This window comes from Brassica rapa, chromosome A03 (genome assembly GCF_000309985.2).
Source record: "Brassica rapa cultivar Chiifu-401-42 chromosome A03, CAAS_Brap_v3.01, whole genome shotgun sequence".
Classification (NCBI taxonomy): domain Eukaryota; kingdom Viridiplantae; phylum Streptophyta; class Magnoliopsida; order Brassicales; family Brassicaceae; genus Brassica; species Brassica rapa.
In genome coordinates, this window is record NC_024797.2 from 8,430,106 (window position 1) to 8,455,840 (window position 25,735).

The window sequence follows — 25,735 nt, forward strand, 5'->3', positions numbered from 1 at the left end:
TCTAATTTCTACTCATAAATGTAAAATAAAATTATTAGTCTACAGAAAAAAGCTTTTAATCAACACATGACACATGTTAGACTCGGTAACCTTTTCCTCTCTCCATTAATTATCGATAATAGTAGTAATCATATGTTTGTTAGTGTTTTATCTTCAACGTAATCTCCACATTTCTGAAATTTTAAATGGAAAAAAGAAGGAAGGACGCCATCGCCAAACCAACAACCGTTCGGGTGAGATGAGAGCTTAACGAAAACGACGTCGCAACCGCTATTTTCTCCATCCTCGAAGCAACCAACAATAGCTTCTTCTTCTTCTTCTGCTGCATTCCCAGGGTTTCGGATCCTCAGTTCATCTTCTTCAGGTCGAACTCCATACCTTAGATCCCACGGTGGAGTGATAATCGCGGATCCCACCCACTAAAAAATGGCGGATTCTGAGCCAATTACGCCTGGCCAGGTAAGAAAGCTCATAGTGTCATCTTAATCGCAATAGATCTGGAACGAATCGTTTAGGAATTGGATGTGATCTCGACTATATCGTTAGGGTGTGGGAGTGATTGAATCCACCAACTTGGATCAGCTTTGCTCGAGAGAGATTAATGGATTCTATTATCTACAAATGCTAGTAGAGAAGCAACATAGATTGATTCAGTTTTGAATCTCTGTTGACTGCAGGTTTCGTTTCTGCTTGGAGTCATCCCTGTATTCATAGCATGGGCATACTCTGAGTTTCTTGAGTATAAGAGGTCTTCACTGCACTCTAAAGTGTACGTATTCTTTTCTTTTTTTTTATTTTACGGCTCTCTCTAACTTGACAATAATGATCTAAATCTGCTTTGTTTTGCGTGCAGTCATTCAGATAATAATTTGGTTGAACTTGGTGAGGTGAAAGGCAAGGAAGAGGAAGTAGCTGTTTTACTGGAAGGAGTTGGTCTTCCTAGATCAGTCTCTTCAAGGTTCTATAGCTCGCCTATCAAAGCAAACTTGATTAGGTAGCTTTTAGTGGTTTCCTCTTTTCTATTTATTTGGTCTCTTCGAGTGTAGTGCGAGTTAAAATCCTTCTACGTTTTGTCTACTTGTAGGTTTCTGACGATGGAAGACTCTTTCTTGATTGATAATCGAGCGACCTTGAGAGCTATGTAAGTTACTTTATTATCGGATTGGATTCCCATGCTGCTCATCATCATGACTGTATTACTTACTTCCTCTCAGGGCTGAGTTCGGGGGGATTCTTTTTTACTTTTACATATGCGATCGAACAAGCTTGCTTGGAGAGTCGACTAAGGTAACCTCCTCAAAAATTCTGATAAATTTCCCTTTCTAAGATCTGAAAACAATTCATGTTTTGTAATATATAGTCTACATTGTATCTTTAGATTGTTCGGAGATAGAAAACTAATGGTTTTGCAACTGATAACATTTACTTTTTATTTTGTAGAATTACAACAGAGACCTTTTCATCTTTCTCTACTGTCTTCTCATCATCGTGTCAGCCTTTGCATCCTTGAAGAAACACAATGACAGATCACCAATAACAGGGAAATCCATCCTCTATCTTAATCGTCACCAGACTGAAGAGTGGAAGGGATGGATGCAGGTTATTGATCTACTCTTTCCTCTGTAGATTTTCATTACCTTTAGATATATTGTTTTGCAATTGTTTTTTTTTTCATGCTAATTCATTGTTTTGTGTCCTTGCAGGTTTTATTTCTGATGTATCATTACTTTGCTGCGGCTGAGATATACAATGCAATCAGGGTCTTCATCGCTGCCTACGTGTGGATGACTGGCTTTGGAAACTTCTCTTATTACTATATCAGAAAAGATTTCTCCCTAGCACGTTTCACTCAGGTTATATCGACAGTTTCAATATCTATAGCTGATTATTTTATCATCATATGCATCTAAAAAGCATATGTTTCTTTCAAAGATTCAAGATGCTCATGAAACCTTTTTCTTCTTCCAGATGATGTGGCGTCTTAACTTATTTGTGGCTTTTAGCTGCATTATTCTCAATAACGATTATATGCTATACTACATCTGTCCGATGCACACTCTGTTTACTCTCATGGTGTATGGAGCCCTTGGTATCTTCAGTCGGTATAACGAAATTCCATCAGTAATGGCTGTGAAGATTGCTTCATGCTTTCTTGTGGTCATCCTGATGTGGGAGATTCCTGGAGTTTTTGAGATTTTCTGGAGCCCTCTAACATTCTTACTGGGTCAGTATCGGACATTTTTCATATCTTGTGGTGATTACGGCATGGTTGACTACATATCTGTCTCGTGCTAAATCATTTTTCACTGCCACTTGGTCATAAAAATTTGTGTTTATTTATGTTGCCTAACATTTGGTTTCTGTCCGTAAACAACTGCAGGATACACTGATCCAGCTAAACCCGATCTACCACTTCTACATGAATGGCACTTCAGATCAGGACTTGACCGCTACATATGGATCGTTGGAATGATATATGCCTATTTCCATCCCACTGTAACTCCCGAACCTATGGTGCTCACCTCTTTTCATATCTTCTCATGACACCCACCATTAAAATCTTTTTCGACATTTTGATCTCAGGTGGAGAGATGGATGGAGAAACTGGAGGAATGTGATGCCAAGAAAAAGATAACGATCAAGACAAGCATAATTGCTACTTCCTCATTCGTGAGTTTGGCTTTTCTCTGACTAAAGATCTTATGTATTTGATAATGTCTGATGGCCAAGTTGTTTTCCTCATATTTTCCAGGTTGGTTACCTGTGGTACGAATACATCTACAAGCTTGACAAGGTTACGTACAACAAATATCATCCGTACACATCGTGGATTCCAATAACGTTAGTATCAAAACCCTTCTTTCACACAAAACGTCAAATCTTGAGACAGACTTCCTTTCTGGATTCTAACTTTTGCCTTCATTATGTTGTTTCAGTGTCTACATCTGTCTGCGAAATTCCACACAACAGCTGCGAAATTTCTCCCTGACACTATTTGCGTATGTTTCTCAATCTTATTAGTTCATTTCAACCAAGCTTGGTGCTATTCTAAAATCTGAGCACATCTCTAATAAGACTCAATGTCATGTTCTTCCTAGGTGGCTCGGCAAGATTACTCTGGAGACCTATATTTCTCAGTTTCACATCTGGTTAAGGTCAGCAAGAAACTGTTTCCTTTCTCCCAAATAAGTAGGCAAGAAACCATTTGTCTCAAGGATTTACAGAAAGTTGCATGTGATGCAGATCGAATGTGCCTAATGGACAGCCCAAGTGGCTACTATCCATCATTCCGGAGTACCCAATGCTCAACTTCATGCTCACCACGGCCATTTATGTCTTGGTAAAGCAAAAATATAATCTACAAAAAGCCCTTTTATCCACTCTACATTATACAAAATGTAATTTGTTCTCGTGTTTTGTTTTCCCCAGGTGTCTCATCGGCTTTTCGAGCTGACCAATACGTTAAAGTCTGTTTTCATACCCACGAAAGATGACAAGAGACTGCTCCACAATGTCCTCGCTGGAGCTGCCATTTCCTTCTGTTTATACTTAACCGCTCTCATTCTTCTTCAGATCCCACACTAATATGTAAGCACTTTTACTACTCCTGGTCCATTGCAGCCATTGTTGATATTGGAATGATTTGCTTAGGAAGAGATACAACTCTTGATTAACACACACTAGAACCATATTTCATTCACAGGAGGGACTGTAAACATGAAACTCGCAGAGTTTTTTTTGTCAAAATTTGCTAAATAGTTACAACACAATCTCATATTGGACAATAAAGATTTGATTTCAAAGATCAGTAATTTTTGAAGCTTTCCAAACGAAGCACCTTTGGGCCAATTAGAACCAAAGTTTCGGGAAATGGCTAAGAGTGAAGCATCTTGTGGCATTTGGACGGCATCATCATCCTAGGACTAGTATTGTTCGTTTTCTTTCCTTTTGTGATTTTGTCTCAAGTTTCCTATCATATAGTTTCATTTGTCTTTTTTTTCTTTTGTCAAAATACAGAACATATGTATCATCTGTTGAGAAATGATAATTCAGTTCAATTTGAGTCATAAGATAAAACGCCAACACAGTTGAGAAATGAGGTTCGGTTTCTGATAAATCATACAAAGATACGACAAAGGAAGTTTAACAAATATACAAACAATCTCTTTCGCTGCTGCTCACTCGCATGATAATAACCTTTAATTCATTCACTTTCCAGGGACGAAGTTGGTGGCAAAGGCCCATGCGTTGTTGTTGACTGGATCAGCCAAATGGTCAGCAAGATTCTCCAACGGTCCCTTTCCGGTTACAATAGCCTGAACAAAGAATCCAAACATAGAGAACATAGCCAACCTTCCGTTCTTGATCTCCTTCACCTTCAACTCTGCGAAAGCTTCTGGGTCGGTAGCAAGACCCAGCGGATCGAAGCTGCCTCCTGGGTAAAGCAAGTCCTCTGCTTCTCCCAATGGTCCCTCTCCAGCGACTCTGTAACCCTCAACAGCTCCCATGAGGATCACCTGAGTCGCCCAAATGGCTAAGATGCTTTGAGCGTGAACCAAGCTCGGGTTTCCCAAGTAGTCGAGCCCTCCTTCGCTGAAGATCTGTGAACCAGCCTTGAACCAAACAGCTTCTCCGAACTTCACTCCGTTCCTAGCCAAAAGCTCAGGGAAAACGCAGCCTAGGGCTCCGAGCATGGCCCACCTGCAGTGGATAACTTCTAGCTCACGGTTCCTTGCAAAGGTCTCGGGGTCAGCGGATAGACCGGCGGTGTCCCATCCGTAGTCACCAGGGAACTCTCCTGTGAGGTAGCTCGGGGGCTCTCCGGAGAATGGACCCAAGTACTTGACCCTGTCGGATCCGTACCATGGGCTGCCAGATGGACCGGTGGGTTTGACGGTTTTTCTCATGGTGACACGGCCGGTTCCAAAGACCTCGGAGGCTCCCGGTGAGAGCTTCACGGCCTTTCCGGCAAAGGCAGGGGAGGACAGAGCCATGGTTGAGGCAGCCATTAGAACTTTTCTTGATCTTTTTTAGTTTTTGTGTTTTTTTTTTTTGTGACTGGTGAGAGTGATTGAAAATGGTTGGGGTACAGATCGGTTTTATAGAAATCTTAAGAGTAAGGTTTGTTATCTCTGTAGTATCTGTATCTCTTTCCTGATTGGCTTATGAGATTTTGGATTTGTCCGTTTACGTCCTACGTGTCACTCTATAGTCCACTAGCTTTTGCTAGATTTCTTTAGCTGCGGTGAAGAAACTTGTGGTTAGTAAGCAAATTTGACTGAGTCAGAAAGACAAGATAACAATAAAAGTCTAACCTCCAAAAATTATCAACAACCAATAGAAATCAAGACACTGTGTTACGTGGCCCATTTAGCTGAGTGGCAATTTGATTAATGGGCTAGAGTATGTGGGCTGGGTTTAACCTAATCTAAGCATTCGTATAAAAGGAGAGGTTAGAGTTAGAAAGAGCTTTATCTAGAGATTAGATCACTCATGTTCATGGAGAGGTGAGAGTACTCTCAAGCAATTCTCTCAAAGTTACTTTCTAAACACTTTTATTATCAATCTATAATCAGTATTTCTCTTGATCATCACTGTGTTACCAAATCGATACTTAAAACGTATCACACTGATATCCCGAGATAAAGCAAAATATTATCTTCAAGTTTTTTCATTCGCTTTCACTTTATAAATACCAAAACATCAGAAGCATATATATTTAGAGTATTCATTTCAACCACTATGTAGGCTAACATGTAACCATTCTATTGCTTAAGAGAGATTTTTTTTCATGGTAGATGACACTGGGAAACATAAACTTACTAGTCAGATGACATTATAAAGAGTGCGTTCGATTACTTTACTAAGTAAATGCAGTTTTTAAACTGTTACGTGACTGACAAGTAATTGGTAAAGGATCAATGAAGTGATGATTCTTATGATTACTTAAAAAGAACGCAAAAATGGTATTGTGATTCAACTTACACAAGTGTTGGTTTCTTCTCTCTTTACTTTCTTGCCTTTGTTGTGATTCAAAGACAAACAATCTTGAAGAGAGAACACGTTGAATGTCTTACATTGTTAATATATCTCTCATTTCATTTCTCAACATCCAACACACAATTCTCTATACTACGTATTACAGACACACACGTTAACAACTACAACGTTAAACCTATTGTAACAGCCCGATCCCCCGGCGTCCGACCGGAGTTATCGAAGGGGCGTTATGGACACGTGTCTACTCATTTAGACAACCCTACGTGTCCCGTTACTGGTCCCGAGAGACGAGCGCATAACCTTCTTTGAAATACCGTCACACTCACATCCATATACTTCTACTTACAGTCCTGCACACAGGGAAAAATGGAAATGGAGGGGGTGAGCAACAAGTTACTCAGTGAAGTGGCTCTAGACCAGCCTGCCCGCATGACACTCTATACTACTCTATGCGGGAACTAGGACTGACTAGCCACTACAATCAGTTAATGCATTTTATCATTTCCTATCACCATCTGTAATTTCTACACACACTTCCATTCATTTCTAACAACCTAGTAATCAATCAATACAATGATCTCACTCATTGCCACACACGCCATCCCTAGACTTAACCGACTCATCTTACCAGTCCGACTCAATCCTATCACTTCTTTAACTTCCTGTACCCGACCATGAGCTAAAACCCTACAATGCATATCCTTTTCGTCTTTTCCTCTTTTCATCTTTTCCTCTTTTCCTCTTTTCCTCTTTTCCTCAGTGGGTAGCCCCCCACTAGGCTTCTACCCCATACTCATGTGGATTCGCCACATCTCCTATGGGTGCCTCCATATTCATGTGGATTCGCCACATCTCCTATGGATACCTAGCGTGGACTACTTACCCCACCTACTTTCCTTAGACTCTCTATATGCTTTCCCACCCATGCTTAACCTTAACAACGTTCTTTCATACTTTTACTTATCCTTTCACTTCCTTATCGCTATCGCTTAACCCTTTCCATTCCCAATTACTTCCCCTTTTCATTTCCACTTGTACTAGGACTCAATCACTAGACGCCACCCGTTATCGGTGTCACACACAATACACATCGCATTCAAGTTCTACTTCAATAACTTTTATAATCATTGTTCATCTATCACCCTAGCATTTATTTCTCTCTAGCATCCTAACTTCAATCGCAACCACACATGGGACATCACATCCAAACATACAAGCATCACTCATCAACCAATCAACATCACCACAACATAGATCAGTTCATCAAGTCCCGTTAACAGTATGAGGGTTCTTATGCATCATGATTCATTCATCTATCATCCTAGCAATTATCATGTTCTATCAACCTAACTCTCAAACAGGGTCTAAACAACCTAACTCCAACATAGAGGAGTATACAGAATCATGAGAGAAGGTTGGGTTCGGGACACTCCACCTTAGCCTAGATCTGGATCTGGATCTGGATCTGGAGACAAAGGGGATGAGATCTGAACAGATCTGGAACAAGTAAACAAGAGAGACGAGATCTGGTCACCACCACAACACCACACATCCACCACCATCACCACACTCGGACGATCACCCCATCACCACTTGGACGACCACCACCACCACCACCGGCGGCTCGGCTTGCTCTCGGGGGACTCACGGCGAGGAGAGAGGAAGAGAACCAACGGAAAGAGAAAGGAGAGGGAGAGGGAGAGAGAGGAGGCGTGAGAGAAGAAGAGAGAAGAGGAAAAGGGAAGCTTGACGGCTAGGGTTTTCTAGTCTCTCTAAATCTCTGCAGAGCTTCGCTCCAGTTTCAGAATGAGAGAAAAATGAGAGGAGGCAGCTTTATTTATAGGAAAAGGAGGGAACCCTAGGTCATTTACCCTAATGGGCTGCAGTCTTAACGGGCTCTCCTTAAGAAAATTTTTGGGCTGGGAACCGGGCCGTTACAATTCTCCCCTGTTAATCGGAATTCGTCCCCGAATTCCAAGCCCTAGACTTCCAAACTTAACATCCGATAACAAAAGGAACTCACACAATCACACATCATACAAGGGAGGCACACAAGGCGAGAACAACTTTGCTCGGGGATCTTTTAAAAACCCATGAATGAATTAAGCTCAAAAAGAAATTTTGCAAATACAATGGATCCGATCAAAATCATAATAACGTATAGATATAATGGGTGGTTTTGAAATCATTTTCAGGAGTGTTAGAAGAAACAAAACTTTTACAAACTCTTTTCTTTTAATGAAAACAAGTTTTTTTTTTTCGAAAACGTCGGAAATGCTGATCCCTTAGGACAGAACTAAGGGATCTTAACCCGCTCTGATACCAATTGTAACAGCCCGATCCCCCGGCGTCCGACCGGAGTTATCGAAGGGGCGTTATGGACACGTGTCTACTCATTTAGACAACCCTACGTGTCCCGTTACTGGTCCCGAGAGACGAGCGCATAACCTTCTTTGAAATACCGTCACACTCACATCCATATACTTCTACTTACAGTCCTGCACACAGGGAAAAATGGAAATGGAGGGGGTGAGCAACAAGTTACTCAGTGAAGTGGCTCTAGACCAGCCTGCCCGCATGACACTCTATACTACTCTATGCGGGAACTAGGACTGACTAGCCACTACAATCAGTTAATGCATTTTATCATTTCCTATCACCATCTGTAATTTCTACACACACTTCCATTCATTTCTAACAACCTAGTAATCAATCAATACAATGATCTCACTCATTGCCACACACGCCATCCCTAGACTTAACCGACTCATCTTACCAGTCCGACTCAATCCTATCACTTCTTTAACTTCCTGTACCCGACCATGAGCTAAAACCCTACAATGCATATCCTTTTCGTCTTTTCCTCTTTTCATCTTTTCCTCTTTTCCTCTTTTCCTCTTTTCCTCAGTGGGTAGCCCCCCACTAGGCTTCTACCCCATACTCATGTGGATTCGCCACATCTCCTATGGGTGCCTCCATATTCATGTGGATTCGCCACATCTCCTATGGATACCTAGCGTGGACTACTTACCCCACCTACTTTCCTTAGACTCTCTATATGCTTTCCCACCCATGCTTAACCTTAACAACGTTCTTTCATACTTTTACTTATCCTTTCACTTCCTTATCGCTATCGCTTAACCCTTTCCATTCCCAATTACTTCCCCTTTTCATTTCCACTTGTACTAGGACTCAATCACTAGACGCCACCCGTTATCGGTGTCACACACAATACACATCGCATTCAAGTTCTACTTCAATAACTTTTATAATCATTGTTCATCTATCACCCTAGCATTTATTTCTCTCTAGCATCCTAACTTCAATCGCAACCACACATGGGACATCACATCCAAACATACAAGCATCACTCATCAACCAATCAACATCACCACAACATAGATCAGTTCATCAAGTCCCGTTAACAGTATGAGGGTTCTTATGCATCATGATTCATTCATCTATCATCCTAGCAATTATCATGTTCTATCAACCTAACTCTCAAACAGGGTCTAAACAACCTAACTCCAACATAGAGGAGTATACAGAATCATGAGAGAAGGTTGGGTTCGGGACACTCCACCTTAGCCTAGATCTGGATCTGGATCTGGATCTGGAGACAAAGGGGATGAGATCTGAACAGATCTGGAACAAGTAAACAAGAGAGACGAGATCTGGTCACCACCACAACACCACACATCCACCACCATCACCACACTCGGACGATCACCCCATCACCACTTGGACGACCACCACCACCACCACCGGCGGCTCGGCTTGCTCTCGGGGGACTCACGGCGAGGAGAGAGGAAGAGAACCAACGGAAAGAGAAAGGAGAGGGAGAGGGAGAGAGAGGAGGCGTGAGAGAAGAAGAGAGAAGAGGAAAAGGGAAGCTTGACGGCTAGGGTTTTCTAGTCTCTCTAAATCTCTGCAGAGCTTCGCTCCAGTTTCAGAATGAGAGAAAAATGAGAGGAGGCAGCTTTATTTATAGGAAAAGGAGGGAACCCTAGGTCATTTACCCTAATGGGCTGCAGTCTTAACGGGCTCTCCTTAAGAAAATTTTTGGGCTGGGAACCGGGCCGTTACACCTTACCTCTAATAACCACTCCTAATGTCTAGCGAGCTAGACTTTTTCACTCTTCCTTGTTGGCTTAACTAAACTGACTAGATTTTACTTTTTTTTTTTTTTGAATTTATTCTTTGTGACCAAAGTTACAACTCAACTCCTCTTTAGCTTCTTTGTTGGCTCTTATTTCTTCTTCATCTTGACTTGCATTTCAAGCTTTCTTCTTCTTCTTCTTCTACTACTTTTGCTTCTTTTTCTCTTGAACACTACCATTTTTTCTTTGTAGGTTTTAGTCAAATGGTAGTGCTCAAGACACTGTTCCCAGTTACAAGGAAGAGATAAGTGAGAACTGAGCTCCGATTCTATCTGAGCTCGGAGTAATATGTTCGTTGCTGCTCTCTTCTGTCGATCTTCCCATTCTTCTTCTCCGATCATCCAGAGAAACATTCTGCGTAGATTTCTATATCGTCTCCATGTTCGATGCCTTCATCTTCTTCACTCCCTTAGTGAGAAAGAAACAAAAAAGGAAAATTTTGATGAGTATATTTTTGAGTGATGTCGAAAACAGAGTAAGGGTCACGCGCCATGAGGGAGAAGCGCGTTGGAGATTCTTTGAGTAGAAAAAGAAGAGAATGTGGAACTGTAAAACTGTTAGGACACAGAGGCTCGCACTTTGTCTCAAGTTGTTAGTTACGGTACACACGCGCGGCGCGGGATAGGTATGATGTATTTGCATTCTTGTTCTAGTGATCAATGAAATCTGGACGAGATCTCAGGGATATAGGAAACAAACTCCGTTAACAAATTCAGTGTGTCATTTACTTTATGCTCTATATCAGTATATTGTTCGTTGGTTATATCACAAAGAGAAATGTTAATTAAAATTAAAAACATGTGTATTTATGTTACATGCTTATCTTGGTTGTGCTCTGTTTTTAAATCTTCAAACTTGTGTTTGAATTTCAAGCAGCATTCAAATGCAAGAAAGAGCTGTTATAAAACTATTACGCCAAACCAGAACAAACACCGACTTTATCTATGCCATGAGTAGAAAGGATTTAGATATCATGGCATAGATAAAGTCGGTGTTTGTTCTGGTTTGGCATAATAGTTTTATAACGGCTCTTTTTTGCATTTGAATGCCGCTTAAAATTCAAACACAAGTTTGAAGACTTAAAAACATAGCACAACCAAGAAAAGCGCGTAACACAAATACACAGGTTTTTAATTTTAATTAACATTTCTCTTTGTGATATAACCAACGAACAATATACTGATATAGAGCATAAAGTAAATGACACACTGAATTTGTTAACGGGGTTCGTTTCCTATATCCACGGGACCTCGTCCAGATTTCATTAATCACTAGAACAAGAATGCAAATACATCATTATTTACTAACGTATACATCAGGCACAAACCTCCTGACACGCTTTTTTCTAGATAGATATCTACGAAGATTAGGAATCAAGCACGCATGCATAGATCTCATCTGGCCGCACCAGAGCTCACTGTCTTCACACAGCTGCAATCTTTCCAGACCTCCTCAATGAACTATATTTGCTAAACTTCCCCTGAGTCAAGGCTTCAACCTTCCACCTCTCGGAAGGTACATCACCATGTACTTCACCAAGTACGTCACCGAGTACTTCACCAAGTACGTCACCGAGTACGTTAACACCAGACACATACTATAGATACCAACGAGCACGTCACACTAACACACAGCTTGGTCACCACACCTCAACAGACACACCAAATGTGTCTGAAACGCTTGATCACCCAAGCACACACAAAGTTCACAAGAGATACACACGATGGCTAACTCCACCACACAAAGCGCCAACTCCAACGCCACCAAACTAAGTCCACATCAGACTCCATCGGCCACTACGTCAGACCGAAGGACAACACTCAACACTTAATAAAACTCTCTCTCTCTTTTTACTTAATCTATGGGTGCTAATTTCTCATAAGGGCACGTCCCTCCTTATATATAAACCATAGACTTGCTCTCCAAGTTCATTAAATGCACCTTAATGAACTTCCATTCCCATATAACGAAACTTCCTATTCCTCTCCAAGTAACACTTATTCTCCAAGCAAAGCCTCTTTGCTTAATGGAAAACGTCATTTGTCTTTAACAAGATATTCTCTTTCCTTATCCAATCTCCACTTACACACGCAATCACCTTAGACAATCTCCTTGTAAGCAACTTCTCCACTCGACGTCCTGCCGTACGTCTTGACATAGGTCTTGACACACCTTCTGATGTACATCACGAACTACGTACATCAGAACCTCTCTGGAAATATTATCTACAATTTCCTCTCTTGCGAACAACAAAGAAGATGATCTATCTAGACTCCCTCTCTACTCCAAGAAGACAATCAACTGATTCCCTCTCTACTTCGCGAAGACGATTAAAGCTTCTGTCCAGGAGAATGACGCGAGAACAACCAATGGAAGAAGATCTGGTTAGTTTCTTCAATGGCGGTTCAGTTGTTCGTTTTTTTTTGGGTATCAAATGTGAAATTGTTCGGTCTAAATTAGGGTTTATTTGGTTTTGTTTGTGTATTTCTTTTTGGTATCAAATGTTAAATTGTTCGGTCTAATTAGGGTTTGTTTGTAATGGTGTGATCCTTTTTGGTTATGAAACCAACCTTATGCGTTATGATGATTGATGATTCTCTTTGTATCTTGTAAGTCTCTTGGGCCCGTTCAAAATAGAGTATACATTAATACTTGTTGTTTTTGGGTTTGACTTATGAATCTTTTTTGTTTTGTTTTTAATACAGGCAGCTGCGGAAGCCCTAATACTCTTGAGCAAGAGCAAGACGCAAGCACCCATTCATCCACTTCCTTCTTTGATCATGTCTCCAAATCTGTATGAGTCTAGATGTTCTCTCATTGGATGCTCACTGTCAGTCCATAAACCTTTCAAATGTTGCTCAACAAGTCACCGAAACATGGCCAAGATCATGTCTTCACAAGACCTTCCAATTTAGTTTTAGGAAAGAACGTGACAGCTTCTGCGGTTGCATCCTCATCAACAAACCCAAACACACAGAACTGTTCTGAAACCAATGATGTTGTGAATCCTTCTGCTTTCACTGAAAATATGTTACACTCACTTATTGAGACAAAGAATTTTGTAACATTTTTTGTGCAAATTGGAATTTCTTGAAACCGTGAAAGTCAGTTTTGAAGCAAACAACAATATTGAGTTCCTGCAAACTAATCTCATGACTCTCCTCTCCCCCACAAGTTTCATCAAAGTATATCCTCAACTTTATCTGATTTTTTATTTTATTTTATTGTTCTCCATTTGGTGGTAATTTGAAATTAACTTAACATGAACTTATGATCTATATCATCTAAAGGTTGGTTACAAAAACAATTGTTCTTATGATACATAATATATGTGTTGTTGTTCTTTATAGTTGACATGTTCTTTCAATGAAACCTCTTAAAGCAATGAGATGGATCTGTTGAGATTAAAAGTGTAATCATGTTTAAGTTATGAAAACAATGATAGAGAGGTATGTTTCCTCGAGTGATCGAAAGGACATATTGAATTGAAATGCACAAAGATGTATTTTATTACATAGTATAGCTCAGCAAACACAAACTATATATTAAACATAATGGTACTTGATGGTTGTTGGGTTCTTCTCAAAGATATGCAAACAAATTGGTAATGATATTATATCAGCAAGAGAAGGTAATGAACAGTAAACAATACAAACCCAAGATAGAACATGAGATAAAGGTAAATTCAGTTTAATTTCTAGACAAGTTAATCGATTAATTACAGTTCCTAGCACAATGATATGTCTCACATGACTTATGATCCATGTTCTAGAATGCGGACGTTTAGCCGACAAGGCGCTCGGCGTTGAATCTCGCCTCGATTTTAGCCAAATCGGTATAATTAATTGGAGAAGCAATAAAACGCTTTGAAAACCGATTTATTCAGCTAAATTTTAGACTCTGGTGACAAATGATTGGCCCTGGTACATGCCCAGTTGTCTGAGAAGAGTGGAGACTTCTCCTTGTATTTATAGTGGGCTGAAGACTCCTCTTAGAGTAAAATTAGTTGATGACGTAAAAATGCAGTTGGTTTAAAAAAAAAAATTATTGACTCGGCGCAGTTTGAAAGAAAAGAAAAGTTACACTGTAGAAGAATCGAACCATACACCTCTGGCCGCAAGTTATGACTCTTGTAGCACTGGCATACATTGTTTCTTTGTCTAACTTTCACATGTATATATATATATATATATATATATATCTTTATTTATTTATAATTAAAAATAATAAAAACTAGTCCCGCGTATACCTCAATTAATCTTCAATTTTTCGATAACTCGTTCGGCCTGGAGTCACCATCCGACTAACGCCTAGCGTAGTTCCAAACGAGACTATCATCGGTAGATGAGATATGCGAAAGTACATACCTCGTTGATGGCCAGCATATGTTCATTATTCTGCTTGCATATGTCCTTTATTCTTCTTAACCTTCTTCAGCTTCCTCAAGAAATACATATTTAAGATTGCAAATTTATTTGTTAAGACATCAAGTTGATAACTTAGCAACCAAAAGAAAATGAGAAAAAAAAAACAGAAGAGAGTTGGAATAAGTTACTAAACAGAACTTGTACTTGGCACGGATCTCGTTAGTGGCCCATAGGTTCATAAGGTAAATCTTGGGTAGCACATCACTCATGATCATACCAACTCAAGGTACATGTACAGAAGAGGTTCAAAATGTCGCATCAACACACACATGCGCGCGTCATCATCATCAGTCATCGTCATACATCATTCTCTGACAATCCTTTACCTTTTGGTACTAAGCTGAAACTTCTCATTTGAAGTGTTGTTTGTCTAGTGATGGGATGGGCTAGTTTCCCTTAAAACTTCTCCTCTTTGGACATGTTTCATAGCTTTACTTGCTTTTACTGATTCTCTTTTTTTGGGTCTGGTCTACATTGGGGATTACTGGTTTGGCAGGTCGTAGAGATTTGGCTTTACGAAAGATCCAGCCCAATTAAGAGATACAGACGCTTTACCATGATTTATCTTGAGATCTTTAGGTAGTGTTGTCGCCAGAACTGCAAAGCACTCTTGCCATTTAAGGGAAAGAGAATTCAAGCCTATCAAGGCAGTTAAGCAAGTCTTCAATGAGAAGATAGGTACCTGTGGCTTCTTCCTCTGCATATATAACATCATGGCTTTTAAGATCCAACTGAAATGAAAGAAACCAACCAAGAAGATGAGGTTCACAATGGTAGTTATTATGCGTGACGTGTAAGTTTTCTGTTTTCGAACACGAAACAAAGTAAGATAAAGAGACACAAAGTATGTATTTCCAGTTATGTTCAGTTAGTTAGAGTCGCAAACACAGAGTGTAACTTTTGTTTGTAGGAAGAAGGAAGCGTACATGTACAATAGGTCAATTGTCTAGTCAACGTCTTATACCTAACGTCTTATATCTAACAAACCAAAGTGAAAGATACAGAACATAGTGCTTGATTTTGCAAAATTTTGTTTAGTAGATTGGTATGATGTATGTCTTCACTTTTGTCATGTAGAAGTCCAGATTTGGTTCTTTGGCTATGTCATTTACAAAAGAAATGACTGAAGCAGAAGCAAAGACAGCTTCTCATGATCAAGTGTTGAACTAGAGTATAAATCAATCACAATGTAATGACAAGTATGGAAACAAGGTAAAGGAGTTTTTTTCATAGGAAGAAACAAATACTCAAGTTTGATGCATACAAAACCTAAAATATTGATATTGGAGAAACAGAAAATCCAAAACAGCAGGTTGCATAACTTCATGAAGATCCTAGCCCCAAACAAAAACATGTGAACCTTTTACATGAAAAGGTTGGGTTTGGAAGCCTTGTAAGTGGTCTTGAGCTTCCTGCTTGGTGGTCTCACCTTACGGAACACCAAGGGGAACTTGATCTTACTGTTGTGAAACTGTTTGGTGCTCTCCCTCTTGCAGAGTTTGGCGGGAACAGTTGCTGTCTTAATGATCTGGATGCAAGGGAACCTGACACGGTGTCGGGATGCCATCTCAGTGTACATCTGCTCAACGGCTCCGTTCAAGGTAGTGTCACGGTACTCCTTGTACATGTTGTGGTATCCAGTTCTGCTCTGGTACCTCAACCAGATTCCGAAGTTCTTGATGGTTGTCGGGTTCTTCTCAAAGATCTACAATACAAACACAAGACAGAAAATGAGCTTTGTTTCCAGTAAATGCAATTACGTTAGGCACAAGTTACTCGATTCACTACATTTCCTAACACAATGATGTGTCAATCATAACAACAGAATTGGCCGCGAATTTACCATTCGGTATAACATAAGCAACGAGGAGGTAATGAAAAATATAAAATACAAACCCAAGACAAAAAAACTGTACTAATTGTAATTACTTGCCGGACAAGTTATCGATTAACTACATTTTCTAACGCAATGATGCGTCTATCAAAACTACAGATCGTCCAGTGAGATTATCATTACATAGATGAGTAATGAGAAAGTATATACCTCGTTAATGGCGAGCATCTGACCATTACTCTTCTTGACCTTCTTCAGCTTCCTCAAGAAGTACCTAATCAAGATCACAAACTTATAGTTAAGACATCAAGTTGATAACTCAGCAACCAATGGAAAACCCAAGAAGAGAGAGAGTACTAACCAGAACTTGGACTTGGCACGAACCTCGTTGGTGGCCCAGAGCTTCATCCTGTAAATCTTGGGTTGAACATCCTTCTCTGTCGGGAGAGCTCTTCCGACAACCTGGTACTGGTGAAACTGCCAAGGAAAAGACAGAAGACAGAGATCAGATTGGTCTGAGCAAGTAACATTGGAGTCGTTATGACATAGAGAGAAGGGGTGAAAACACAGAGAGAGAGAGAGAGAGAGCTAACCCTGAAAGCAACCATTTTCGTCTCGAGGGGGGCAATGCGGAAGAAACCTCAAGCGATATAAGCGGCTATGAATCTGACCTTTTTATTATATGAGCGTATGCTAAAACCCTAGTAGTTAAAATTGAATCATTAAGCCCAATGGGCCGATAGTTATAGAACATGTCTACAGCCCCACTGAGTTTTGGTTATTTCCTCGTTCACGGTTTATTATTTTTCAAGTTGAATATGTTTTTTTCGATAGTTTTGTGATTTGTATGAACTTAATACAAAAATGTTGCCAAAAAAACATAATACAAAAATAATCATTTATATTCATCAGGTGGTGACATTTGGATCGTTGAAAACGTAGCCTATTGGTCAAATCTGTTATATATATAAACAACTAGATATCCGGAAAGTTTTGGTTTGGATTCAGATCGGTTCCTTTTAATTTCAAATTACTTCAGGTCTATAACTAAAATACATATAAATATGCATATAATTTTTGTGTACATAACATGTATAGGTCATTATAGGTATTTAGGACCCAAAAAAACAAAGTACCTGAATCCATAAATATTTAGTCTAAATTCGTCATATTTATCTATAATTTTATAAAACAACTAAAATTAAATATTAATAATTAAAATTAAATATTTTCAAACTCTAATTTTTTCATTTATACTTTATATTAATTAAAATATTACAAATGTAATAATGAGGATTACAAAAAAATACATTGAAAATTTCAGTATAATTACTTACAAGTATTTTTGTAATATTATATATATATTTATTAGCACCTCAGCAAAGAAAAACACGATACATAAGTCATGTGGGTAAAAACTAAATGTATAATAAAATATCATTTTAATATATGTATATTAATTTAAAATAAGATTAGAATATCTAATTAATAAAAATTGTATTTAGTAATAAAATATAACTAATTCTTAGTACAAATTAAATCAATTTTATATACTTAAATCTATTTAAAATCATATTTTGAAAGCTAATCAATAAAAAATTTCAAAATCTAATTAATTATTCGATGACATTTTTTATTTGGTCTTCAAATACAGTAACATAAAAAGTTCAACACAAATATATATATATATATATATATATATATATATTTAGTAATTATTAGTTGTAGGTTTTTGAAAGTAAAATTTTGTTATAATAAATTGGCTATTTATGGTGACTAAGTAAGAATGTATAAATAGTTGCTCGAATTTGGATATTATTAATATTACTATCATTATTATTACTATAATTATTATTAAAACCTGCTCTATGCTACTCCACAGAAATACTCATTCTGTTTTTTTTTAAATGTCACTTTTATATATTTCACTGAAATTAAGAAAAAAATTAATAGACTACTATACCTTTATTTAATGTATAATTAATTAAATGAAAATATATTAGTTATTCAAAAAGGTAAAATAGATTTAATGTATAAAATTAAATTGAAAATGTAGAATGATATTTGTTTTGAGACAAAAAAATTAAAAGTGACACTTTTTAAAAACTAGAGGGAGGGTATGTATAAATAGTGTCACGATGTTTGGGCTTCAAACGGTGAAGATCCTTGAAAAAGGGTGAGCATTCAACCACCACATATAACAATACAGTGAGAGACATGAAAATATTTTTGCTCTACTCATTATACATCAAAGTCATATAGATCCGTTGTACAAAGCGAAAAGGTTGTTTTCTGCAAACTACATACACACTCTTTAACCCAAAAAAAGGTACACACTCGGAATCAGGGAGAATCTTTTAACATATTATTTAGAGAAATTTTAATGAGTATATAATAATAAAATAAAAGACAAAACCACAAATTCATGAAACTAGGGACAAACTTAAAAAAAAATCAATCTGTGCACATATGAATAAGTGTCACCGCCGAAAAATAGATTCTATAATAGTGTTTGTAAGTATACTAGTAAAAGATTGAAAGATGACATGCGTCGTCCAATAATCCGACAGATATGTAATGCCTCCAGTCCCATATATATAAAGACAAAGCATGCTATTAATAGAATCACACGCATTCATACGTACTTCGTAGACATCATCACCCACGTGAACTGTAAATGTTCAGTTTCAGTGTGGTTTTAATACACACCAATGATCATGACAATCATACATGTCGATACTAGCTTCAATACGGTGGATTGCTTCGAACAATCAAAACACAGATCGTAGACCGAATCATCCCAAGTATAAATTATACATAAAATATTGCACACTCTGACTATATATTACCTCAAACCGTGTTTCCTTTATGGAACGAATTTGACCCGTGAAAAAAAAAGAAACAAAAGTGTTGACGTACGTATGACCTCAGCATAAATGTCAGATCATGTAACTGGACATTGGAACGTACTTTTTTTTTGAAACATAAATTACGTAGTTTATCTCGAAAACAAAACGTAGTACATGATGTTCGTACTTGGCAAAATATCCTAGGAAACCATAAAGGAGATGAGATATGTGGTCCGTGGAGAGCCTAATGTATTAGACGGGCCCTACATTTACACGTGTCAAATTGAAGTTACTTTTTTCTCAGGAGACTTTATGCTATTCTGTATTGATGAGATATTTTCAATTTTCAAGAAAACTTTCAGTGAAGTTGCTTTGTTTTTATATGTCTAGTCATATAAATTTTGTGGTTCAAAAAAATATGGTTCAATACTTTTAATATGATGTATCTTATCTTATATACGAATACTAATCAAAATATATTAGTCTGGACCACTTATGAAAAAGCAGGATACTTCTGTATAATTAAAAAAAAATCAACTGGTTTTAGATAGGTTTCACTCTTTCAAAAACCGCCTATTAATATTTTACATTATTAGCATTTATTTTCCTTTAGTATGCTTCGATATATGATATTGATCAAGAATGACATAAACTGTTACAAAACACGTAATATATTTTTTTGAGTGTACATATATAACCAAACAAAAATATTGAACCAAACAAAAACTCCTAATTCATTATATAACCAAAATCATCCTCTCTCTCCTCTTCTATGTTCCTATCTCTCTCTAACCTCTTTCTACAAAACTAATTTAACTTTTTTTTATGGTTATATCACAAATAAGTCCTATTAAATTTAGAAAAATTAGGTGGTATAACCAAACAAAAACCCTTAATTCATTATATAACCAAAATCATCCTTTCTCTTCTCTTCTCTCTTCTTATCTCTCTCTAACCTCTTTCTACAAAACTAATTTAACTTTTTTTTATGGTTATATCACAAATAAGCCCTTAAATTTATACCATAACTTTTTTGTTTACAAGATTTGTGCAAGCCAAGAAAAAGAGGGAGAGAACATTAAAGAAAAGAAAAGAGAAAAACTAATGGAAACTACACAAGCGAGAGGAAGGTCTGCTGGAGCGAAGGCCGGGTTGGAGAGCAGGGAGGAATGGACAAGAGACGGTCCCTGATCATTCGATCCACCTGTGCTATGACTCCATCTTCAAAGTTCCATATATTGTTATATAACGATACATCTTCAAAGTACCATATGTATCGTCCATCTTCAAAAGTACAGTCCGAGGACTTAAAAAACACTAACTACGTCAGATCTATTATTAGTAATGATTGTATTTACTGAAACAATGATTGTATTTACTGATGGCTAAATTTGACTGTGCAAATAAGAAATGTATTGCCCACACTGATGATAGCGCAAGGTGAAAAATAACGTCAGAGCGGTGATGCATTTCTAAGCAGAACAAGACATGAATGGATGAAATGGTACTTAACAAACAAAAAATGAATGGATGAAATGGATCGATATGCTTATAAAATAGTCTTTTTTTTTGTTCAACCCTTATAAAATAGTCTTTATGAATGATAAAAGAATGGGAAACTTTCCAAAGATCAGACTCTCACATTTGGACTTCGTTTGATATATCCTCAAACATTCATATGCTTATAAAATATTCAGTCGCTACCATTCTCGAATGACTAAAAGGTAATTCAAATTTAAATTATTTATCTTTAAGATACTTTTCTTCTTCAAGAGGTAACATATTTTTTCTAACTTTCATCGGAAATAATCGGAAAAATACATTTTGCTATCTATATGAACTTATTATCGTGTGATTTTAGATCTCATCACTCATCTGCCTGAGTATAATCTAAACTAAAATATATATTATAAATGCTATACCTATATTGTAATTTTTAACATTCGAATTAATGTCATGGCATGGTTTTGTTCTAGTTAAGTTTATTTATTTGTTTTTAATTTTTTTTTTAAAACATATATAACATAATACCATTATGTAACCAGAATTTACTCCTTCTCAACAAACCAATGATTTTCTAAACAGACGAAGTAATCAGGATGCACCCAATCAGATGAGCACCATTTTGTTTTGATAACAAACTATTTTCCCATAGAAACTAACCAGACTGAACAAAATAATATAAATAACCAATACAGTATATTTTTAAAAAAATCCTCTCTTCCCTAGACACAATCAAACTATATATTAAAGCCAAGCAAACACCTTGTTAACCTAATTCATTCTCTTACTTCCTTCATATCTTCAACAATCTTGAAAACCATGGTTGTTTCGTTAAAGCCAAAGTCAGTCACTCTTAATAATAGCCAAGTCCATGTTAACCCAAAATGCAAACCGAGTCCGGTTCTAATCCCGGTTGTAAATTTAACCGATCCAAATGCCAAAACCCAAATCGTAAAAGCTTGCGAGGAGTTGGGGTTCTTCAAAGTTGTCAACCATGGGGTCAGACCAGAGTTTTTGACCCAGTTGGAAGAAGAGGCCATCAAATTCTTTGCTTTGCCACAGTTTCATAAAGACAAGGCGGGTCCAGCCGACCCGTTTGGGTACGGTAGTAAACGGATCGGACCTAATGGTGATGTAGGCTGGATTGAGTATATTCTGCTCAATGCTAATAGTGATACTAAAACCACCGCCGTGTTCCTGCAAACCACTCCAACTTTCAGGTAAAACACAAACAAAGCGCTCATGTTTTTTTGTCATGTCTCCCACATTCTTTAACATTTAAAAGGTAAACAGAGAGGTGGTGGAAGTGTTCATGGAGGAGATGAAGGATATGTCTAGCAAAGTTCTTGATATGGTAGCTGAAGAGTTAAAGATAGAGCCAAAGGATAAGCTAAGCAAACTGGTGAAGGTGAAGGAGAGTGATTCGTGTCTGAGGATGAACCATTACCCGGAGAAGGAGGAGACTAGACGCAAGGAAGAGATTGGGTTCGGTGAGCATACAGATCCACAGTTAGTGTCAGTGCTTAGGTCAAACAACACAGAGGGTTTACAAATCTGTTTGAAAGATGGGACTTGGGTCGATGTTCCACCTGATCATTCCTCTTTCTTCGTTATTGTCGGAGATACTCTTCAGGTAGCTTTTCTGTTTCAACTTCTTCTCTTTTTGTTCTTTAATGCTAAACATTATCTGTTTAAATCTAGTTTAATTTCAATCAGTATAATTGGGGAACTTCACATATGGAGATTTTTTTAACAAAAAATCAATAAGATATATCCGAATTTATACAAAACTTTTAATATCTAAACTGAATTCACTAAATTATATATATGAATATATAGTATATATATATAAATAAATAACTTTGCTAAAAATATATTCAGAAAATATAAACTAAAAGATATGGTAATACTTCAAAAATTTTAAAATATCCAGTATTTCCAGGCTTAGGGCTAATATTTCTTTCTTTTTATGATCGGCTCATAATTTGTTTTAAGTGTTTCTTTTTTACCTTATGCATTAAAAATCGTGTAAACTACATTGTTTGGACATCCATCTACACATGACGTATGAATAAATTTATCTAGACGACTAGTAGACCACACCCTTACATGGCATGAATCATGATGGATATCATAAAATAATGTGAACCATGACATGAATCATGATTGATATGCAACTTTTGGAACTGTTATTATTGGCTCACAAAGAAATCACACATTTCTAGTAATTTTACCAATGAATGCTATACATCTATTTTTATATACGTTAAATCTAAAAATAATTAATATATATATATATATAAGTATATAAATCTATTTTTTAGATAAATTCGGGTACTCAAATACTTCGGTTCGGATCAGATTTGGTTCTCTAAATAACAAATTTTTGAATAATTCGAATATTTAATCAATTTATGTTTGGGTTTGGTACTATATTTTCGGATCGGTATCGGTTCTGTTCCTTGGATTCATTTTGTAAAACTCTAATATTTACATGAAAAACAAATATCAATATATTTTTCAAAATATATACCCGCGCGCCTGCGCGGGTCAAAATCTAGTTGACTATTATAGGTGATGACTAATGGAAGATTCAAAAGTGTGAAACACAGAGTGCTCACAAATACGAAGAGGTCAAGACTATCGATGATCTACTTCGCAGGTCCTCCATTGACAGAGAAGATTGCACCATTCTCATGCCTTGTCCCAAAACAGGAGGATTGTCTCTATAGAGAGTTTACTTGGTCTCAGTACAAGTCAGCTGCTTACAAGACTAAGCTTGGCGACTATAGGCTTGGTCTCTTTGAGAAACAATTTCCATTTTCTTTTTCTGGTACTGTTTGAGCTTTTTTTCTTTTTTTCTTTTAGCTTATAACTTATAAGTCTGGACAAGAAAAATAACAGAAAATACAATAAATTTTCAGTTTTTTTTTCTAATGTATTGTAGTCATCTTTTAGTATTTCTTACTTTGTTTTGGCTTGCTCTATACAATGTTCAGCTCCTCTTAATATATTGTTTCATATTCGGGTTTAATTTGGAAATCTTTTCAAAATCCCCTAAAACATTATTTGCAAATTAATTTCATACATCTTTTGCCTATGTGTCTTTAATACCATCAATTTTACTAAAAATATGACATGGGATAATAGAAATGATGATATGGTTTATGGTCAAATGTGACATTGACAATTACAATTAACGTTGATATATATTTTTAGTACTTTTTTTAGAATATACTAATAACTTATACATCATTATTAAAATAAATATCTTTAAATAATATTAAAATAGAAATACAACAATATTTTACAAATTTCAAAATATTATTTAATTCTATTTTTTATAAATATAGAATTTTTATTGATAAAAAAATTTCAAAAATTTATACAATTTTTCAAAAAAAGCACTAATGGTATAAGAAAACACTTAGGATTGAATATTGGTTCAGTCTAATAAAGCACACATGTCTAGACTTAAGAGCCTGACTGGTTCAAACGCAGCGGTTGCGGTTGCGGGTTGTTGCAGTTTCTATCGGTTTTAAGAGATTTGTACGACTGGTTCTGCGGTTAGAAATTGATGCGTTTGCGGGATACTTGTGACTGGTTAACTACCAAATACATTAGTGGTTTAAATAATAAATTAAGAATATTTATATTTTATATAATTATAAAATATCAAAAATCATAATATTATAGTTTTAAATTTTTTTAAATTAGAAAAATATTTTTATTTTAAAATTTTATAATATTAATTATAATATTTTTTTTCAACATATTAATTATAATATAATAGATATATTTTAGTATTTTTATAATTTCAATTAAAATTTTTTATTGAATATTTTTATTTTTGTATTTATATGGTTTTAAAAAAAAAAGAAAAAAAAGGATCCTCCCGCAATCGTCCGCAACTGCAAATGTTAGCTGGAAACAGCTTTTGATTTTAAGAGGTTCGGAACGGTTTGAAGCGATTTGCAGCGATTTTTGTGATTGTTTTAAAACGCTGTGAACTGCTCTCAACCGTAAAAGCTGCGTTTACGAGTGGTATCGGAAAAACCAGTCATGCATTAAGTGTATGAATCATAACGCAGCCAACAGAAAAATACTGATTATTGGTTCGCATTAAAAGTAGTTGACCGGAAGTAACTAATCGAAAATTGAACTACGTGAAATGTATGGATAAAGCCCACATGTCTAATAGAAACTAGAACTTGACCCGCACCCCCGTGCGGGTGTTTGATTTAATTTGTGTTTAACATAAAATCATAAACCGCTGGTTTAATTAAAAAATTCCATATATATTTTTTATGTTTTGTAATGTACATATAGAGTAGAATCGTTTATGTAATATTTCTCATATCATAATTGTAATATCAAAATAAATCAGCGTTAAAAAAAAGAATAAATATATTATTTTATAATATAGATGTTTGATAATAATTTTTTTTATTTGTACATAATATTATATTATTTTTTTATAACTTAATGTAATTTGATGTAATTGTATAATTCATATATTGACCTGTTTTTTTTCTGTTAAGGAAAACATGCCCAAAATTTAATTTTTGCACTAGTTTTCTATGAATTATTATTAATTTTATGATATTTTATTTTCTTGAAAATTGAACTCTCGAAATTTTTATATTTGACTTAACTAAATAAAGTAATACTATATTTAAAATTCTTTTATATAAGATGTACTATATATTTTAGTTTTTTTTTCACTATAAAGAAACAACAACCATTGTAATTAATTACTTTAAATTAATTTTAAATGTAGTGGCAGAATCTATAAATAAAAAATACAAAAAGGAAATATATAATTTATAATAAATGTAATGACTAAATGTGTAAATAAAAGAAAGTAATTAATCTGCTATCCATGTTTCCAAACAATTCTCATTTATGTTTTATCCTTGTTTCCAAACAGTTCTCATTTATGTTTTATCCATGTTTCCAAAC

General features: G+C 36.3%; 4 protein-coding genes and 3 long non-coding RNA genes across 7 annotated transcripts; 4 read left to right on the top strand and 3 right to left on the bottom strand.

Moving 5' to 3' along the window:
• Nucleotides 1-136: 136 nt before the first annotated feature.
• On the top strand, nucleotides 137-4,321 carry LOC103857534 (protein REDUCED WALL ACETYLATION 3). Its single transcript, XM_009134741.3, has 16 exons — nucleotides 137-459; nucleotides 678-769; nucleotides 854-994; nucleotides 1,085-1,141; nucleotides 1,215-1,287; nucleotides 1,441-1,599; nucleotides 1,704-1,853; nucleotides 1,969-2,224; nucleotides 2,381-2,496; nucleotides 2,584-2,670; nucleotides 2,753-2,841; nucleotides 2,937-2,999; nucleotides 3,099-3,155; nucleotides 3,244-3,340; nucleotides 3,430-3,588; nucleotides 3,685-4,321. The coding sequence occupies exons 1-15, from the start codon at nucleotides 427-429 to the stop codon at nucleotides 3,583-3,585; spliced, it is 1,626 nt and encodes a 541-aa protein (XP_009132989.1). The 5' UTR covers nucleotides 137-426; the 3' UTR covers nucleotides 3,586-3,588; nucleotides 3,685-4,321.
• Nucleotides 4,035-5,086, bottom strand: LOC103857533 (chlorophyll a-b binding protein 1, chloroplastic). The gene has a single exon (XM_009134738.3). It carries the CDS (start codon nucleotides 5,007-5,009, stop codon nucleotides 4,209-4,211), a length of 801 nt encoding a protein of 266 aa, XP_009132986.2. The 5' UTR covers nucleotides 5,010-5,086; the 3' UTR covers nucleotides 4,035-4,208.
• Nucleotides 5,087-5,519: 433 nt separating this feature from the next.
• Nucleotides 5,520-11,008, top strand: LOC117133047. Its single transcript, XR_004456895.1, has 2 exons — nucleotides 5,520-5,966; nucleotides 10,353-11,008. It is a non-coding gene; the product is annotated as an uncharacterized LOC117133047 (long non-coding RNA).
• LOC103857535 lies at nucleotides 6,074-10,298 on the bottom strand. Its single transcript, XR_631023.3, has 2 exons — nucleotides 10,089-10,298; nucleotides 6,074-6,175 (listed from the first exon to the last, which is right to left on the bottom strand). It is a non-coding gene; the product is annotated as an uncharacterized LOC103857535 (long non-coding RNA).
• Nucleotides 11,009-11,248: 240 nt separating the features above from the next.
• On the top strand, nucleotides 11,249-14,247 carry LOC108871112. The gene is made up of 2 exons (XR_004456896.1): nucleotides 11,249-12,544; nucleotides 12,866-14,247. It is a non-coding gene; the product is annotated as an uncharacterized LOC108871112 (long non-coding RNA).
• Nucleotides 14,248-15,746: 1,499 nt separating this feature from the next.
• LOC103857536 (60S ribosomal protein L18a-2) lies at nucleotides 15,747-17,259 on the bottom strand. The gene is made up of 4 exons (XM_009134743.3): nucleotides 17,015-17,259; nucleotides 16,783-16,898; nucleotides 16,632-16,695; nucleotides 15,747-16,292 (listed from the first exon to the last, which is right to left on the bottom strand). The coding sequence occupies exons 1-4, from the start codon at nucleotides 17,027-17,029 to the stop codon at nucleotides 15,951-15,953; spliced, it is 537 nt and encodes a 178-aa protein (XP_009132991.2). The 5' UTR covers nucleotides 17,030-17,259; the 3' UTR covers nucleotides 15,747-15,950.
• Nucleotides 17,260-20,568: 3,309 nt separating this feature from the next.
• Nucleotides 20,569-23,735, top strand: LOC103857700 (gibberellin 2-beta-dioxygenase 3). The gene is made up of 3 exons (XM_009134922.3): nucleotides 20,569-21,993; nucleotides 22,067-22,406; nucleotides 23,348-23,735. Exons 1-3 carry the CDS (start codon nucleotides 21,593-21,595, stop codon nucleotides 23,615-23,617), a joined length of 1,011 nt encoding a protein of 336 aa, XP_009133170.1. The 5' UTR covers nucleotides 20,569-21,592; the 3' UTR covers nucleotides 23,618-23,735.
• Nucleotides 23,736-25,735: the final 2,000 nt, after the last annotated feature.

Excerpts from the sequence above, each read along its gene's own strand:
- LOC103857536 (XM_009134743.3), bottom strand. Across the intron at positions 16,696-16,782 it reads CGTGCCAAGTCCAAGTTCTG|GTACTTCTTGAGGAAGCTGA; the intron begins GTTAGTACTCTC and ends GATCTTGATTAG. Across the intron at positions 16,293-16,631 it reads AGATGCTCGCCATTAACGAG|ATCTTTGAGAAGAACCCGAC; the intron begins GTATATACTTTC and ends TTTGTATTGTAG.
- LOC103857700 (XM_009134922.3), top strand. The coding sequence starts at position 21,593 with ATGGTTGTTTCGTTAAAGCCAAAGTCAGTCACTCTTAATAATAGCCAA. Across the intron at positions 21,994-22,066 it reads CAAACCACTCCAACTTTCAG|AGAGGTGGTGGAAGTGTTCA; the intron begins GTAAAACACAAA and ends AAAGGTAAACAG. Across the intron at positions 22,407-23,347 it reads TTGTCGGAGATACTCTTCAG|GTGATGACTAATGGAAGATT; the intron begins GTAGCTTTTCTG and ends TGACTATTATAG.
- LOC103857534 (XM_009134741.3), top strand. The coding sequence starts at position 427 with ATGGCGGATTCTGAGCCAATTACGCCTGGCCAG. Across the intron at positions 995-1,084 it reads ATCAAAGCAAACTTGATTAG|GTTTCTGACGATGGAAGACT; the intron begins GTAGCTTTTAGT and ends GTCTACTTGTAG. Across the intron at positions 1,288-1,440 it reads TGCTTGGAGAGTCGACTAAG|AATTACAACAGAGACCTTTT; the intron begins GTAACCTCCTCA and ends TTTATTTTGTAG.
- LOC103857533 (XM_009134738.3), bottom strand. The coding sequence starts at position 5,009 with ATGGCTGCCTCAACCATGGCTCTGTCCTCCCCTGCCTTTGCCGGAAAG.